The 17,117-nt window shown below is 40.5% G+C and overlaps 4 protein-coding genes across 6 annotated transcripts; 1 reads left to right on the top strand and 3 right to left on the bottom strand.

The window, feature by feature from the left end:
- Positions 1–453: 453 nt before the first annotated feature.
- LOC104826586 (12-oxophytodienoate reductase 3) lies at positions 454–2,975 on the top strand. The gene is made up of 5 exons (XM_010559355.2): positions 454–705; positions 806–946; positions 1,720–1,850; positions 1,968–2,278; positions 2,373–2,975. The coding sequence occupies exons 1-5, from the start codon at positions 608–610 to the stop codon at positions 2,907–2,909; spliced, it is 1,218 nt and encodes a 405-aa protein (XP_010557657.1). The 5' UTR covers positions 454–607; the 3' UTR covers positions 2,910–2,975.
- An 854-nt stretch (positions 2,976–3,829) lies between these two features.
- LOC104826587 (uncharacterized protein At1g04910-like) lies at positions 3,830–8,060 on the bottom strand. Its single transcript, XM_010559356.2, has 9 exons — positions 7,312–8,060; positions 6,681–6,824; positions 6,464–6,536; positions 6,296–6,366; positions 6,121–6,209; positions 5,730–5,862; positions 5,328–5,560; positions 4,612–5,088; positions 3,830–4,526 (listed from the first exon to the last, which is right to left on the bottom strand). Exons 1-9 carry the CDS (start codon positions 7,867–7,869, stop codon positions 4,325–4,327), a joined length of 1,980 nt encoding a protein of 659 aa, XP_010557658.1. The 5' UTR covers positions 7,870–8,060; the 3' UTR covers positions 3,830–4,324.
- Positions 8,061–8,879: 819 nt separating this feature from the next.
- LOC104826588 lies at positions 8,880–11,436 on the bottom strand. The gene is made up of 9 exons (XM_010559357.1): positions 11,113–11,436; positions 10,803–11,022; positions 10,638–10,690; positions 10,347–10,383; positions 10,178–10,243; positions 9,907–10,011; positions 9,664–9,817; positions 9,485–9,561; positions 8,880–9,363 (listed from the first exon to the last, which is right to left on the bottom strand). Exons 1-9 carry the CDS (start codon positions 11,214–11,216, stop codon positions 9,304–9,306), a joined length of 876 nt encoding a protein of 291 aa, XP_010557659.1. The 5' UTR covers positions 11,217–11,436; the 3' UTR covers positions 8,880–9,303.
- A 122-nt stretch (positions 11,437–11,558) lies between these two features.
- On the bottom strand, positions 11,559–13,684 carry LOC104826590. 3 transcript variants are annotated; one of them, XM_010559360.1, is made up of 5 exons: positions 13,473–13,684; positions 12,754–12,906; positions 12,459–12,634; positions 12,173–12,306; positions 11,559–11,830 (listed from the first exon to the last, which is right to left on the bottom strand). In XM_010559360.1, the coding sequence occupies exons 1-4, from the start codon at positions 13,605–13,607 to the stop codon at positions 12,204–12,206; spliced, it is 567 nt and encodes a 188-aa protein (XP_010557662.1). In that variant the 5' UTR covers positions 13,608–13,684; the 3' UTR covers positions 11,559–11,830; positions 12,173–12,203. The 3 variants fall into 3 exon arrangements, with proteins under 3 accessions (XP_010557662.1, XP_010557660.1, XP_010557661.1); XM_010559358.1 differs by having other exon boundaries at positions 11,559–11,995; XM_010559359.1 differs by having other exon boundaries at positions 11,559–11,995; positions 12,166–12,306.
- Positions 13,685–17,117: the final 3,433 nt, after the last annotated feature.

Raw genomic sequence — 17,117 nt, forward strand, 5'->3', positions numbered from 1 at the left:
ACACAACACCAATAACCAAATGCCACCCATATTATTTTTTTTAATGATAAAGTTTTCAAATCATCCGGTGATTATTTAACAAAATATCTGCATTGAATTGAATGCCAAACTATGACCGTTAAAACATAACAGACTTGGTGACGGCAAGTGGTCGGCAATGGGAAAGTACAATTTCTCTTCATTTTTTTTAAGTTGAACTACAAATAATACTAAATTAAATTTTATCTGGTTATTTTGTCCATTTCATGATAAATAAAAAATGAACCGTCAATTTTTTAATGATTCATTCAATTAATACATACTTTTTAATATATATATATATATATATCCGATATTTGTTTTGGTAAAAAAATGAATAGTTAAGTCATAGTTGTTGACTGATTTTGTTTTAGTTTTAACTCAGTTGGAGAAAACTATCACGTGGAAGGCGTGACGCGCCACAAGGCCGAGTTGAGTTTTCGATTTCGTCTCTCACCACCGTCCTCCTCACTCTTCTATATATACACAGCGACTGCGTTTGACTTTTCCATTCCATCGAGTCCTCCTCTCTCTCTCTCTCTCTCTCTCTATCTTATACAGATCGACGGTGTACGGACGCGGCGGAGAGATGGCGGATCTCGCGGCGGAGAAGGGGAAAAACACTAGGGAGGCGAGAAACAGCCTCTTCTCTCCGTTTAAGATGGGAAGATTCGATCTCGCTCACAGGTCAGTTTTTCATCGCCGATTTCGCGTTTCGGTTGTCTCTCGCGTTCCGATGAGTCGCGGTCGCGTGGATCTGACGCGTTTTCTGGGAGATGGATGGCAGAGTGGTGCTGGCGCCGATGACGCGGTGCAGGGCGCTGGAGGGCGTTCCAAACGCGGCGTTGGCGGAGTATTACTCTCAACGCTCCACTCCCGGCGGTTTCCTCATCTCCGAAGGCACCATGGTCGCTCCCGGCTCCGCAGGGTATTCTCGTCATTTCCCCTCTCTTCTCTCCTCCTTTTTCTTTGTCAGCAATCATTCACTCTGAGAATGGGTCTCTCGAGTTCTGATTTTGAGGGCTTTTAAAAGATTATATTTTTTAAAATGAATTTTGTTCGATTTGATCTTTTGTTATCGGTCTTCGATTTGAATAAATATATATTTTTTGCGATCACAAAGTGTAATTAAATATTTATAAACTTTTTAATGTTTTGCTTTAATCACCCTAAAAACAATACGTAATAAAACTATGCTCTTTTCTGTAAACAAAATTAATAAAAGTTTTCTCAAAATTAACATCATTTTTTTTTTAACTCGGATTAAAAAAAAAGCGTTATGATTGAAATCGTTGAACATAATTTTGTGTATTGGAATTCTGGCCAATTAGGAAGCGCTGAGTTGGGATATGGGTCCCACCATCTCATCCCGCTATCAGACAAAACAGATATTTATGAACAATATTACATATATAGATGTGAGTAGTTTAAGTTTCGTATTTTTATAAAACTATATTTTGTATCGAATATTCAAGCTAATAGTTCGGTTGAATCAAAATCATGGTTTATTTTATATACCCAGAATTAGATTATAAAATTAATTGCATCCCAAATTAGGATATATTATAAATATAAAGTGAGAACCTTTTCACAACGTGGTTTAAATAAATAAATACATACCTGGTTGGATCAGTAAAGACACTCCTATAAAAAGATTCTGGTATTATTATATGATTGTTTTTTTTATTAATCACGAATTAGATTCCCGCATGTTCCTGGAATCTACAACGATGAACAAGTCGAAGCATGGAAGAAGGTTGTAAACGCAGTTCATGCCAAAGGCGGCTTCATCTTCTGTCAGTTATGGCACGTTGGTCGTGCCTCTCACCCAGGTTTGTCCCCGTGGAATACGTACTGATTGGTTGGTCGGTCCAATTATTCGAATTAATCTCTCCATAATTTCCAACAATAATATTACCCGAATGCTAAATGATGATACGATGAAACAGTGTATCAACCGGGAGGAGGTGCACCTGTATCATCGATTGAGAAGCCGATTTCATCAAGGTGGAGGATCCTTCTACCGGATGGAACATACGGGAAATACCCGAAGCCTCGAGCTCTGGAAGCTTCTGAGATCCAGCAGGTCGTGGAGAATTACCGGACGGCGGCCATCAACGCTATCAGAGCAGGTTTTGATGGGATTGAGATCCATGGGGCTCATGGTTATCTCATTGATCAGTTCCTCAAGGACGGTATCAATGACCGAACTGATCAATACGGTGGCTCCATTGCCAACCGTTGCAGATTCTTGCTGCAGGTATTAAGGAACTGAAACCGAAATCTAATATTTTGATCCTATACTGGTCATTAACTTGGGGGGATTGAATGGAAACTTTGGGTTGAAAATGCAGGTAGTGCAGGCAGTGGTTTCGGCCATTGGAGCTGGTCGGGTCGCTGTGAGAATCTCTCCAGCTATAGACCATCTCGATGCAACTGATTCCGACCCTTTAGCCCTCGGGTTAGGCGTAGTGGATCGGCTTAATAACCTTCAAGAAATCAACGGCTCGAAGCTAGCTTACCTGCATGTAACTCAGCCTCGGTACCATGCCTATGGGCAAACTGAGCCGGGAAGGCAAGGGAGCGAAGAGGAAGAAGCCGAGCTGGTGAGGAGGTTGAGAAATTTGTACAACGGTACCTTCATGGCAAGTGGAGGGTTCACGCGAAAACTCGGTATGGAAGCAATCCAACAAGGGGATGCGGATTTAGTATCGTTCGGGAGGCTGTTTATTGCGAACCCAGATTTGGTTTTGCGGTTTAGGGTTGATGCTAAGCTGAATAGGTATGATCGGAAAACGTTTTACACTCGGGATCCGGTCGTTGGGTATACAGATTATCCTTTCTTGGGGGAGGGGACAGTGAACAATGATAAGCCTTTGTCTCGGCTCTGAGTCTTGAAACTCTTTTATTGGATATCGAATCTTCAAAATATATATTAATGAGTTGAATTATATTTTTGTGCGGTTTGTGTTGTCGATATGCGTAAACCGAGAAGAATGATGAGGTGTTACGGATAATTTGAGTATCTCCATGTTTGTATGGCGATGAGGTTTTAAGGGTGGGGCCGAGCGAGGGGCGAACGACGAGACGGGGAGAGATGTTGCACTGACCAAACCCAAGCCTAACCCTAGGCGAGTCTGATGACGAACACAGACAACAAATTAGGTACCCGAAAACCGAATTTTCGTCCAATCCCTGGGCTTGATCGTCCAAGAAGAAGGTGTCACAAGAGGGCGGAGAGTTAAATTTCCAGATGGATCACAAGAGAAATACCCGAAAAGCCGAGGCCCCAAGCTGTAAAAGCCTCTAGGATCCTGTAGAGGTGGGGGAGAATTACCGCAAGCCGACCATTAACACCACCCGAGCATGTTTTGATGGGATCAAGATCCACAAAATTGATCAGTTCCGTAAGGATGTGATCAATGATCGGACGGATGAACACAGTTGCTGCTTTGCAATCGTCATAGATTCTCGCTGCAGGTACTTAGGGAACTGAGTCGCTCCCTGAGATTCAGAAAGTCCAATCATACTATTCCCTAGCTCAGGAACCGAACGGAAACTCGGGAAGATATGTAGGTAGTGCAAACAATACAAGGGGATGCTGATTTGGTATCACTCGGGAGACTGTTTATCGCGAACCAGTATTTCAGCTTTCGGGTTTAAGGTTAAGGCAGATCTGACAGGTATGATCGGAAAAGGTTTTACACCCTTTTCCTTTTCCTGTTATTCCTGCCTTTTGAGTCTTGAACTCTTCTTTGTTCTTTCCCCATTGAATCTGCAAAAGGAGAGCAAAGATTTCTGCAAGCAAATGTGGTTTTGTGTTATTTGATACGCGTGAAACAACAAGAATCGACAGTAGTAACGACAATTGCAGTGTAATGAAACCCTATTATTCGGCCAAAACTTCACAGAGAAGAGATAAAAAGAGATGAATCCCTATTTTTGTGCGTACCCACCACTTCTGGAAATCTCCATGGAAGTTCTTGGCAGAAGAGATGAGAGTATCAGAGGGATGAACTTACAGCATGAACCTTGAAGAACACCAGCCGCGGGAATTTTAAATACTACCACTCTTGACTACAGAATTTCATGAATCTTCTAAATCTCAGCTAGATGCTGGCCTTGAGTACTCCTTCAAAACCACCATTAATGTCGATCTTGAGCTTCTTCCCAACCATGAACACCAGGTTTGACCAGTGTATTGTGACAAAAATTCACCAGCACCCATTCTCTTTTGCTAGCTCGGGTCCCTAAGAAACTACCAGAAAGATACACCTCGATGATGTTTATGTATATCCATTGCGTGCTACCGTTCTTCTGCGGTCTCACAAATACACCCGGGAAGAGGATTCGCGTAGAAACTCTCTTCCAGCTTCGGGAATTCCCCTGGCTCTCTCATATATGGAGCTCCATCTCGGTCTCTGTGCAATTTCTTCACTTTTGAACTGAATTTCTTCCAAGAAATCCGCCCCTCGTCATATGCATCAACGAGTTTTACAAAATGCATCCTGCAACGAAGAACAACACATTACCACATCTGCAAGAAAGACCCATTTTTTATACAAAACTGGCAGGCACGGAATCAGACATTACTTGTCTGGATTTATGGTCTTTTTGAAGTTGTCGAAGCGCCTGTGACCTTGAACAGCCTTCGCCATGTTTCCATCATAAGTGTAAAGAAACACGTCACTTTGAAGCGCGACTATGTAGTCTAAGCCCGCCAACATATTCTGGTGGTTGTTGAAAGGACGGAGCTCTTCTTCAGTGGCAAGAGTTGAATGCGAGAAAATGCTGGGGAAGTCAGTGGTAAGTGACTCCATGCTTCCATTCCCATAAGCTTCACCGGCTACAAGGTAAATCCGGGTGCTTGATGGGAAACCCAATGCCCTAAGCAAAAGGGAAGTTTCCCTTGGAGTTAACGGGCATCCACCGAGCAATCTTCTCTCCGTTCCATTTATTTCTTTTTCCTTCCAATGGCTGACCTCATACCGCATCTGACGTAGCTCTTCATCTTCTTCAGCCATCAAACCATGACTGCAGCCTGTGAAAGCAAGCATATCCTTCTCATACCTACAAAAATGATCTTGGTAAGTTGAGAAAAAAAAATGATATATCCAAACTTTATATGAGAGAAGACACTCATGATCAATATTTGATGAGCTCTATATACATAACAATTCAGACTTGTTCACCAAGCTCCGAAAGAGCCTAACATCCAACGTCAAGGAAAAGGTTCGTACAAATAACAAAAAAAAAAAATGAAATACTTATAGACTCGTTTGATATGACGAGTAGACATCACAACTTGCCTTAAATGGAGCGCAAGGTACGGGCCTCCATTCTTTCTCATTCTGGAAACTAAGATGTTTCCCAATTCCTCTATCGGAGCTGAGTATTTCAATGCCTTATAATTTACACGGCAACGTAGCTTTTGTATGGAATTGGACAGGTCATTGTTGGCGAGACGAGAATCGGTATGAGTGAAGTACACGACCTTATGCTGCTTCAACAACGGGAGAACCTCTGTCTTATAGTAACTAGCCTGAGGGAAAAAGAAAGAAAGAAGAAAGTCAAGAGAATGTATGGGTGTGAGATAAGCCTTTAACCCATTAACCGATTCCTTTTTTTTCTTCGGGTGCCCTATTATACAGCAAATATATGGCTATCCAGGTACCAGAGTGGCAACCAAATACGGATGAAGCTATCTTGACCTTGGACCAAGAAATTGGTGTCTTAACAAAAGGCTCAATCGCAGCTAATTCTTCTGGCATCGTCTCAACTATGTGAATGACATCCTTCAACTCCTCAATGAAGTGTCGCCAATCAAACAGATCCTTAAAGCCACTGCAGACGTAGTCAGGGGTAGAAGCAACTGAGCTAAGAGCAGACAATTAAGCGAATTTGAATAAAAAAGCATTCTGTACTTCTGAAAGGGACAGAAAAGATCCTCTTTTTTTTTTTTCAAATGGAAAGAAAATATGCAGTCAACCAATTCAATTCCATCAACCCTCGTTTAAGTTAAATGTACAAAGCAGACGATAAGTTATGTGCTTCTGCAAGGACAAGGAGAGAAGAAAATCATCTGAGAACGTCAAGACTAACCTATCATCTGCCCAATAAGAGCTATGATCGAGTGAAGGAAGAACTAGAGTTGCCTTGATAACTTTAGCCACAGCGACCATATCACAGATCTGCACTCTAAAATGGTTGATCACATCAGACTATGGCGTATAAACAAAGGGAAACACAAAAAAGTAAAAACACACAATAGCCAGACCCCAAATCTCATCTGATTCAGGCCTCCATTAGCATTTATGAGAAGGTAGCCATTTGTCTTTGCATCAAGCTCTGCAAAAAATATATAGCTAAGAATAAGAAAATGTAGCAGACAACAATGAAATATAACAAATGGAAAATATAAAATACTATATCGTAGAGGGCATACTTTTGTGACTCTTTGTACTGTCAACGCACTGCGTGAAATTCCCGCTCTCGGGTTTGGCCCAAATACCTGAGTACTGAATGAAGAAGTAAATCTCACAAAGTAGTAAAGGCACCTCTAACAAGACATCCCAGCCACAAAGAATGGAGCAAAATAAACCATTTCAAAATTATGATTAAGCAGTGGGAAATTTAAGATGATATTCAGAGCTGAGACTTACTTCTAACACTCTGTTCTGATCATCAACCACACCTGATGTGACCATAATCAAAGTGCGTTGAACATCACTTCCTTCGTCTTTATACACATAATCATGGGAGGTATGATCCAATACATTTACTCGACGTATGGAGTCCGGCAATCCCTAGGAAAAAAAATAAGGAAGTTTAGTTCTGTGTCTACATTTCCTTCATCCTTGGTCACTACACATTAGTCAAGTAGAGACATCAAAAACTCTATTTGCATTGGATACATGTGCCCTGATCCAAAAATTCTACTTTTGGAATCTAAAAGCTTCTTAACTAACTACATGTCTGAGCTAAGACAACCCATGATTGCCAACATCGGACATCAAATTAAACACATTAGCAGACATAAAAAAATCAGGAGCCCATCATTCCTAGTAAAAAGATCATAAATCCTGTTTTGATCATTGTTTACGTGGGAGATATCCGAACAAAGTTCAGGAAACTAATCAGAGATTCTGGATAAGAGATTCATGTGAGCTCTCAATGTGCCAACTTGGAGACACACCGACAACTGGTTCAAACATAAACTCTCACAACGAGTCTCCGAAAGCAGAAACCAAATCACATTCATGTGTAGAATACAGGATTGGCGTCGGAAAATACCTGATCAGAAGTTGTCCCATCAATGGCGGATCCAAACCACCCAGTAGCACAAATTTTCAAAACACCCAGAAACAAGCACACCCCACAAAAGGCGAAGAACATCCAGTGCCCTAGCTTCTTCTTTTCTCTCAACCCAAAATCCGAAACCACCGATCCCATCGGCTTCCTGAGCAGTCCTCTCACGACTCTCTCTCTCAACTCACCATACTTCAGATGCTTCCTATTAAGAACTGACTCGAACCCAGAACCCAGATCTGCACCCGAACTAGACCCGATCTCTGATCTGGGCGAGCTTAGCTGCAGATCGATCTCGTGATGAACTTTCAAACCAGACGATGAACCATTCTTCGCGTGGCTGCTGATTCCTCCGCCGCCGCCGCCATCGCCACCTATGCCTACGAGGGCGTTGCCTCCGCCACAGTGAGAATTGGCTCCGGCGCCGACGACGCCGCTCTTGAAGGAATGAGCGCGGCGGGTCATGGGGCCGGAGAGTCGTGGGCTGTTCACACGCTGAGGGACGCCATCGCCACCGTCATGGTGGTGGCGGTGGTGACCCATCTCGGGGTTTCCTTCGACTTTTGCAATCTTTAATGGTGACGCCGAGATAGGATTTCTGCTTTATCCTGAAATGGCAATGAAATCCAGGGAAAAAAACAAAATGTTAAATTTTTCCCTGAGTTGTTTGTTTCCCAGGAAAATGAGAGCTTTTTCAATTTTTTTCTCTTTCTAGAGGAATTCCCAGAATGCGGTGGGTAACCGCGGAATGTACGGAATTTTGAGTTTTTATAACATTGATGGTTTTTTTTTTTACTGAAAATATGCTATATATCATTATTATTTTTTGGTTAAAATATTATATATATCATTATAATGTGTATTTTCTATTTTTGATGGAGCGAAAAGTATCTGTGTCACTGATATAAAATGAAAAAGGATTTAAATATTCAATTATGAAAAGTCCACTACGAATTGCTACTTGCTGTCATATGCTTTCCGAGTTCAATGTATCTTTTTTATTAGTTGAATAATAATGAGCTGTAGGAGCAAAAATATGATGCTTCAATATTTATTATTTTTTTTTTAATTAATATGTTATGCTTAAAATACAATAAACAAAGATCAAAAATCATAAATCAATTTTCGTAAGTAGAGATGAAAATCGGATTTCATAACAGGCGGACCGATTCTAAGCAAGTCACTTTTCCAATTTTACACATCTATCCATTTGATTGGACTATATCTCAACACACATTTATTCCTTTTCTCATTATTTGGTTGAATTCTTAGATTTAAATAGAAAATGTTTTGATATCCTGACAGATAGCAGCTGTATAATATAACAACGTACTACAACAACGACGTTAGTGATGTCGGTGGTCCTTTCTCTCTTTCTTTTCCCACCTTTGTTTTGCAATTTATATTTAAATTATTAGAGTTCACATTATGGGAGTTTGCCCTAATTTTTATTCATTTATTTACCATCCTACATAAAACAATATATATAATTGATTTCATCAAAATGAAAGAAAAAGTTACATATGTATATTTTACATAGTATTTCTTAAACATGCACAGTATAATATATTTCATGTATTTCATCACATGCCTTTTGATATGTGCACATGTGTTTCATCTATACACTACACACACACACACACACACACACACACATACACTTGTTTAATTCTACACAAGACCATAGATCAAAAGGTATGGGAAGATAGTAATTCACACTTGGCAGTGAATTTCTATTGAAGGAAGAAGGAAAGACACTTAATCTATATTAGGTTACAATGACAAGAAAAAAATGGAAGGCTAAGTTATAAGCAATTTGCTTACAGAAACAGCATATATGTACCTGTGCTAGTACAGCAGCCTCCATGAATAGGCAGCATCACAAACTGGGTTTGATTTCTTTCTCCAGTTAAGTAGTTTGTGATTCTTTCTCGCCCGATTCCGAAAAAAAAGGGGTAAGGGCAGAGAACCGAGCTTCTATGTCGTACACCGGAGCAAGTATGTATCGCCTTCTGCAGGTTGTTGCCTTTCAACAATCTATATATTTCAGATTGCAAAATGTGAATATCAGTGCTTGCAAGATTTATGTAGAATGGTTCTTCAATCTTTTTTTTTTCTTACTGAGAAGTTTGCTCGTTTTTTCACTCGGTATTTTTACCTCAAACCCCGTCTTTTCGTATAGTTCCCATGCAGCCGTATTGTTTCTGTGTACGTGAACGTATACTTGTTCCACTCCTGCAAAATTATAAACGAGAATTTGAGATTATGTTTTTGAAATCTGTTCAAGTGGCTAACGGATACTAAGAATGGTGTTTTCTTCTTTTAATCGATATTTACCACTGGATCTGGCTGATTCAATTGCGAAACGTAACATGTTGCAAGCAATACCCTGGCGGCGTGCTGACTTGGCTACACACAGATTAGCAATGTAGCCATACCTGTTCGATCCTTCTCTGCTAATACTGCAGAACAGTTGAGATTTTACCCTCTCCTGCACAAATGGAACATGTTTCTATATTCAAAAACCGATTGATATTAGCCCACACCCGGAATGTGGGATCCAGAAGAACTAACTATTACCCCGGGAAAGGTCTCTCCTTGCAAGAAAACTCGGATGCTCAAGTCAAGCGTCCCGACCACACTTTTTATCACCGTACGTTTGATGTTCTTTTCTTCCTTCCTTACCTGATTATTCAGAGCCAAGATTCTAAATGAGGACAATGTCAGGTTACTTCTCAGACACAAGAATAGGGAGCACAGGCAGATATAACTCTAAAAAGTCGAATAAACGAGAGGTGGGTCTCAGAGGGAACTGAAGGCAGCCGACAATTGTTGGAAAAATAGATTATACCGCGACGATACAGGAACATTTTTGTCCATTCAGCCCTTTGCACCTCCTCTTTATGGCATTGAACTCCTGCACCATTCCAATAATAACTAAGAAATCAGGCTCCGAAACCACCTATCTCCATCTAAAGAGAAAGAGGTAAAAATGGAATAAAATCAATCTCGGCTTCTACCTGCTCTGCAAATTTCCTTTTGAAGTTATCAGCATATCTGTGTTTACAAAGGACAGCATTAATCAGCCCTACCCGAAATATCTGCTCATACCACACTATTTATTCCTATAGCAATGTTGCAAATGCTTGTAAAGGACCAGGCTTTCCTGATCAAATTATTCGAAGAATCGAAACAAATTTCCCAGAAAACATCAATGTGGAACAACTTCACTATCTATACTTGCACACTAGACAACATATATTCTACTCATGAAACCAGATGATGAAAAAAAATGTCCTTCCTTGGCCTACCTTTCATGGGCACGATGCTCCCAATGACTCTCGGCACGCAGCCATGCTGCTGTCTGTAAAAAACAAAAAAGCAACCGGTAAATGAGATATTCCATCCAACATAAAAGTGAATTCTGAATTTACTTGTGGGGTGGGTGGGTGAAAGAGCAGTAATCACTGTTTTACCCAGTATTCTTCGTCAAGAACGGCTTCTCGTGCCACGAATTTGCCGAATTCGAATCTTTTTCCCTCTTCAATCCCAGGCTCTGCAGGCTGCAAACGATCGAACCTTAAATCGTTTTGCATCAATTTATCAGCTTGTTGAATCGAAGGCGGCCTTGAGATATACAGAGACAGCTCCCCCTTCGCTGTATCGGAGGAACTCGAATCCATCGTTTTGTTCATTCTTCGAGAAAACAAAAATCCCAATCAACTCATCAACTTGAAAATGAATCATGATCGAAATCGCAGAAATGAAGAAGGAAAATGGACTTACATCCTCCAAGAACGGGAGATTCTCCGGAATCTCTGCCTGCAACTTCGCGATCCACCATGGGCGAAGCTAAGAAACTCAGTTCCATGGATAGAAATCGTCGACATCGCCACCAATTCCCTCCTTCAGCGAAACCACGAGACTTGCTCCGTATCACAAGCAACACACACAGAGAAACCCAAACGTCGAATTTTCCCCCTCTTCCCCCCCGCTTCTTGTTTGATTGCCGAGGAAAAGCTCCAACCAGGAGGAGGAGAGAGAAGAAAACCAGCGTGGAAAAGCCGGATAAATGGATAAACTACACGGCCGCTAAGGGCATAATAGTAATTTCATAACGCCGAAGTTTCCTTCGCGCATAAGGTTGGGCGTGAAAATGGGTCGAAAAGACGATAATGCCCATACATCCGCATTGTCAGATCGGAGGGTAATGAGGTCACCACGTGGCAAGATATCCACCGTAGATTCTAGTTTTATAATTGAAACAGAAATAATCATTTGAGAACATGACTAACGGATTCACTTTTCTTACATCGAACACAGAGATAGTTTCTTGGATACTTGTCTTTGTACTAGTTTCTCTCCAAATCCTAGCTGCAACAGAGCTCCGTGAACGAGTTTCCAGAAGAAAAGTCGAATCCTTTGAGCAGTTTTAAGCCCGTAAACTTTCTGTTGCATCTCCCCTGGCCGAAAAATTCCAGCTTGTTGCAACACATTTCATGATCTGCATTAAGACGAGGTAGTTCTCTATTTTACGGTATCTAGATATGAAAAAACCCGAGCGAAAAGGCCGAAACGTTTTTCCCTTTCGGGTTGTCGTCGTTTTTTGCTTTCATGATTGATCCTTCAGACATGGTTTTAACCCGGCCGAAGGAAGAGTGCAGGGTACCTGATATCATCCATAAGAGACCTTTTAAAGCTACTGAAATTTGTGCACATGAATGACTGAAAGGGGGGAAAAAAAGCATGCAAACATGACCAAGATGAAGGAAACAGCAGAAATTCAATCGGAAACTTGAAATATATCGACGAGCGGAACACGGGTAGATCCAGACATACATTTTACCTGTTCCTTCGTTCAGGATTTGTCTAGATGTCTAGTAATAATTCGAACTGGTCAAAATGGCTTCAACTCTGTCCAATGATGCCTGTAATCTCCCCGAGTTCATGTTGAATAACGGTTCATCAGTCCCCAGGCTCCTGTTGCATTTGATAGTATCACCATTACTCAGTCTCACCCAAAGGCAGCATCAGCTAAAGTAAAATAATCATGGAGAGAAGTAACAAGAACCATCAAATCAAGCAAAATGAATCTCGGAAAATGTTTCGATCCAAGGAAACAGGTGACTTGCCCGGTAATCTCAGGGATAACATAATCCGCTCTCCATCCGAAACGAAAATCGACACCAGGACACAGACTGAGAGTTGTCTTGTTACGGATCCGGGACACACCATCTCCACCCAAACATGTGGTGAGATTGAATTTCCAGCCAGTTGCATTCATCTGAAAGTTATGGCCGACACCAAACTGCAGAGATTGAAATGAAATGCACAGCTATTACCAAAAGAAAAAGACTTAGAAAACCTCTGTACAGAAAGTGTCGAACATAACCAAAAGGGACCAGAACATGACATCAAAGCCCGAACCTGGAGATTCAGAAATCTGGTGAGAGGAATTTTCTTCGAAAGAATGCGAACATCTTGGCGAAGCGGCTCATATACGAACTTCCACCTCCTTTCCGGGGATAGAGGTTTCAGAACAAGCTTCGCATGGTAATCATTCGTCGGTGCGTTATAAAACTGAAAACCAAAGTTACAACCCACAAATGTGATGATTAAGGGCTTTTGAAGCAGGAAAGGAGAGCTCCCATTGTTGAACTAAGAGCATGAAGTCAAAGAATCTGTTCCTGATAATGTATGTATATACTGTACAAGGATATATATGCACACACAGGGTGAGTGTAAGCCTAAACAGAGTCAATGTTGAATCAAAAGAGAGACCAGTTTTCTGTAAGCTCTAACTGTATACATGCATGATGCATTTTACACAAATGGAGTAAGCAAATAAACTTGAGAATCCAAAATCACTATTAACAATCAAAAGAAATTCTTTTGGAACAAGTTCCAAACTCTGTTCACCAATTATCAAGCGCATTGAAGAATTCAATGGAATCAAACTCCGTTCTCCAATCCAATAACCCATTCTCCATGTAGGACTAAAGTGTGAACCAATTCATGAACTTTAGATTTCAGACTGCATACCCAGAAGAAGAACCAGAAGCATAAACCCTAGGGCTACTCAACATTGAAGAAACCCAAAATCGGCGAACTGAAAAAGAACAAGACGAGAAACAGAGAGAGAGGACCTCGAGATTGACACCGACGCGAAGCCCTTCAAGCTCCTTGCGGAACTTGACGAACAACTCCGACGGCATCAGATTGACGCTGTAAAGCTCGTCCCATGACGGCGGTTCCTCCGGCTGCGGATTCGGAAGCTCCATTTCCGATCAAACCGACCGATGAAATGATCGTAGTTCGCAGATTACAGATTCGCGACCACGCCGAACAGTAATCGAAAGGGGTTTTTTTCTAAAATGCACTACGTGGAGCACATTAATTTCAGGTGTACGGAGCCTGAAAATTTTTCAGCTTGTACACCACTTTTCGATTGAAAAGTCGCAAATAACCCTGTATGCAAAAAGTCGAAATTACCCTTACTTTAAAAATAAAAAACAAAACGTGTTGAATTAAAAAACGACAGAATAAATGTGGGTTTCTCTCTCCTGGTGTTCTTCTTCTTCCCATGTATCGTCGTCGGTATTTCTCAGCGGAGGCAATCTTCCCGACTGGTTTCTCCGCCATTGTTCCCGACGAGAGCTGCGATCGACAGCTCCGGCATTCTTCCCAACAGCTCCGCCATTATTGAGGTATAATGTGAATGAAACCCAATCATTTTCTACAAAAAATCAACACTGCCGAGATGTTCTAGGGCTTGATATCATGACCCAAATTGATCTGTCGTTGAACTCAACCTGTTTACGACCTTTGTTATATGATCATGTAGCGGAGATGAAAGTGAACCCTCCTATTGTAAGAGAACGAGGTGTTGGTCGATCGACCATGAATCGAATCAAGAGTGTCAGGGAAAAAAGAGGAAAGAAAAGAAAATCGAGGGTGAATCCATATGATTCAGAGGAGCCACTGTCACAGAAGAGGAAGAAGAAAGACAAGGAAATCGTTTTGCAGTTAGAAGATGAAATGTAAAACCTGTCATGAATATATACATCTGTTAACTGTTATGACTTTTTGTAAATGACTTCATCGTAACTATGTTACGACTTTTTGTAAACGATTTCATCGTGACTATGTTACGACCTTTTGAAAACCTATGCATCGTGACTATGTCCAATTTAAAAAAAAATAACAAAAAAGCTTAACAAAAAAAGGCAAAATCGAAAAAAGGAACAAAAGTCTGACAACTGGTGGACATTCGACAAAAAACCAAGTTTTGTCTTATTATCGCCCATAACCAACTTATTGCGACTCGATTATGACTTAATTACGACTTTGGATTTTCGGTCTAAATGTCAAAAATGTCGTTAAATTTTCCGAGTTTTCTGCAAGGAGTGATGAATACCGACTAAGTAAGTAGGAAAATTGACTTATAAGTCACATTTCAAAAACTTTTATACAATAATATAGGTTTGGATCAAAGTGTTTCTATATGTTTCTTAAACATATAGGAACACTTTCAATCAAGTTGGTAATTTTTTTTTCAAATCTTTCTTTTGTTAATTCGTGCCTTTGAATCTATTTCTAATACTTATTTTCAAGGGTTTCATCATCACTCGACGTAAAACTCGTCAAATTTCACGAATTTTTACACGATTACGACCAATAAAAGTCGTAATTATGTCGTAATATAGTCGTGTTAGAGTCGTAACGTAGTTACAATAACGTTGCAAATAGTTGGTTTTGGGCGATAATACGACAAATACCGTCTTTTTTCAGCTTCAGCTTCTTTCCCTGGACCCACCTGTCAGTAAAGTGACTTTGACTTGTTTTTTTTGTTGACTTTTTTAATTTAACTTCAAATTCCACCCACTTTTCATATGAATCATTATATGCATAAAAACTACTTTATTTTTGTCACTTTCAGCACACAACTACTTTATTTCGACTTATGAAACCCTGAACTAACACAATAATGCAAACCATGTTCCAAACCACAACAACACCACAACAAACAGCAAACCATGTTCAAATTACACATACCACAACAAACAACAAACAACAAACCGATCAAGTTCAAAGTACAACTAAAACCGAATAGACACAGACCATGTTTCAACGTTTTCCTCCACGACCACGGCCTCGACCTCTTCTTCCTCTTCCTCGGCCTCTAATGATTCCACCCTTCGAATTGATAGAGGTGTCATTGTATCAGCCCATGGAGATAATGTTTTCTCTGATGCGACTTTGGCACGTTGTACTCTCTCACTTGGTTTTCTGCCTCTTTGTGGTTCAGCTTCCTTCCCTGCTTCAGGTTCCATTTGACAGATTTTTCATCTTCATACAAATGAGACATCCAACTGTCAACAACCTCGTCAAAATTATCAACAAGCTCCACACCCTGTACCAGAGATGCTTCGGCCTCGTCTGGTACTAGATAGCTCGCAATGTCCTGAAATAAATAAAAAATCCGCTAAAAACCACTACATTTTTTCAACTTCCCTATAACTATTCCTTTTTTACTACTCTATTACTACGTACCTGTATCCTGCCAATCTTTGTCAATCTTTGTTTTATCTCATATTTTCTTTTCGGGATAAAACATCTTCTGCACATCCGTGGACAGGTTGCTTGCACATTACCTTCCAACTTCACTTCACTATACCATCCGCCAGATCGAAGCTTAGGAATACATTCGAACGGTAACATCTGCAATATCAACCATAAGATCAACAAATTACAACCCAAACCTAATTCCTACACAAATTCAACTTCAAATCCAAACTCAAATTCAAAATTCTTACTTCTCTTTCACGGGAAGATTCCGAGCCTGTTGATGTCTCCCCCTCCGCCACCGACTGGGACTGCGTCTGGGTTCTTCCGGCGGCTGACCTCGACCGTGTTGAAACAACGGTTCCACTCGACGAAGCTCCTTGCATTCTCGTCGTTTGGACTGCGTCTGGGTTCTTCCGGCGGCTGACCTCGACCGTGTTGAAACAACGGTTCCACTCGACGAAGCTCCTTGCATTCTCGTCGTTTCAGAGGTAATCACACTTGGGTTTTCGATTTGGATTTCCCCCTCACCGATTTCGCAACTCTCTCTCTCTCTCGGCGTTTTCTTTCTCTCTCTCGGCGATTTCTCGATTTTTTTAAGTTCTGTGTAAATAACTATAGTAAAAATGCCTTAATTTCCCTTTTTCTTCTGAATTTATCTCTTTTTTTACTTTTTCACGGGATTTTAATTCCTACACGTGCGACTTGTCTCACACGGTTACTTATTCAAGGTTATTTGGTCTTTTCCATTTTCATTAAGGGCAAACCAGACTTTTGTTAAATCGTTATGTTTTTCAGGTGTACACCTGAAATACATGTGCTCCAACTAGTGCATTTTAGAAAAAAACCCAATCGAAAGGGGTTCACAAGAATTTGTGGCTTCTACACCCAGAGTTCGAACCCTGGCAATCACATATTATCAAAAAAAGAATTTGTGGCTTCTTTCAAGTGACGGAGATCTTCCCGGTTCCGGTCTGAACCCATTAAACCGAGTTACCTCTATTTTTTGTGTTTTTGTTTATTTTTAAATCTTAATATTTAATTTATTTTTTTATCAAAAAAAATATTTAATTTATTTTTCAGTAATACGCTTAATAATATCTTTCTTATATCCTACATTTTGATACATAAACTTTTATGCAATCATATTTTGATACCTAATTGTTTAATCAACAAATATCTATGACCAAACCGGTTCATGGAACTCGGGTGAGAGATGATAAAGA

The sequence above is a fragment of the Tarenaya hassleriana genome, unplaced genomic scaffold (assembly GCF_000463585.1).
Source record: "Tarenaya hassleriana unplaced genomic scaffold, ASM46358v1 Cleome5, whole genome shotgun sequence".
Lineage (NCBI taxonomy): Eukaryota > Viridiplantae > Streptophyta > Magnoliopsida > Brassicales > Cleomaceae > Tarenaya > Tarenaya hassleriana.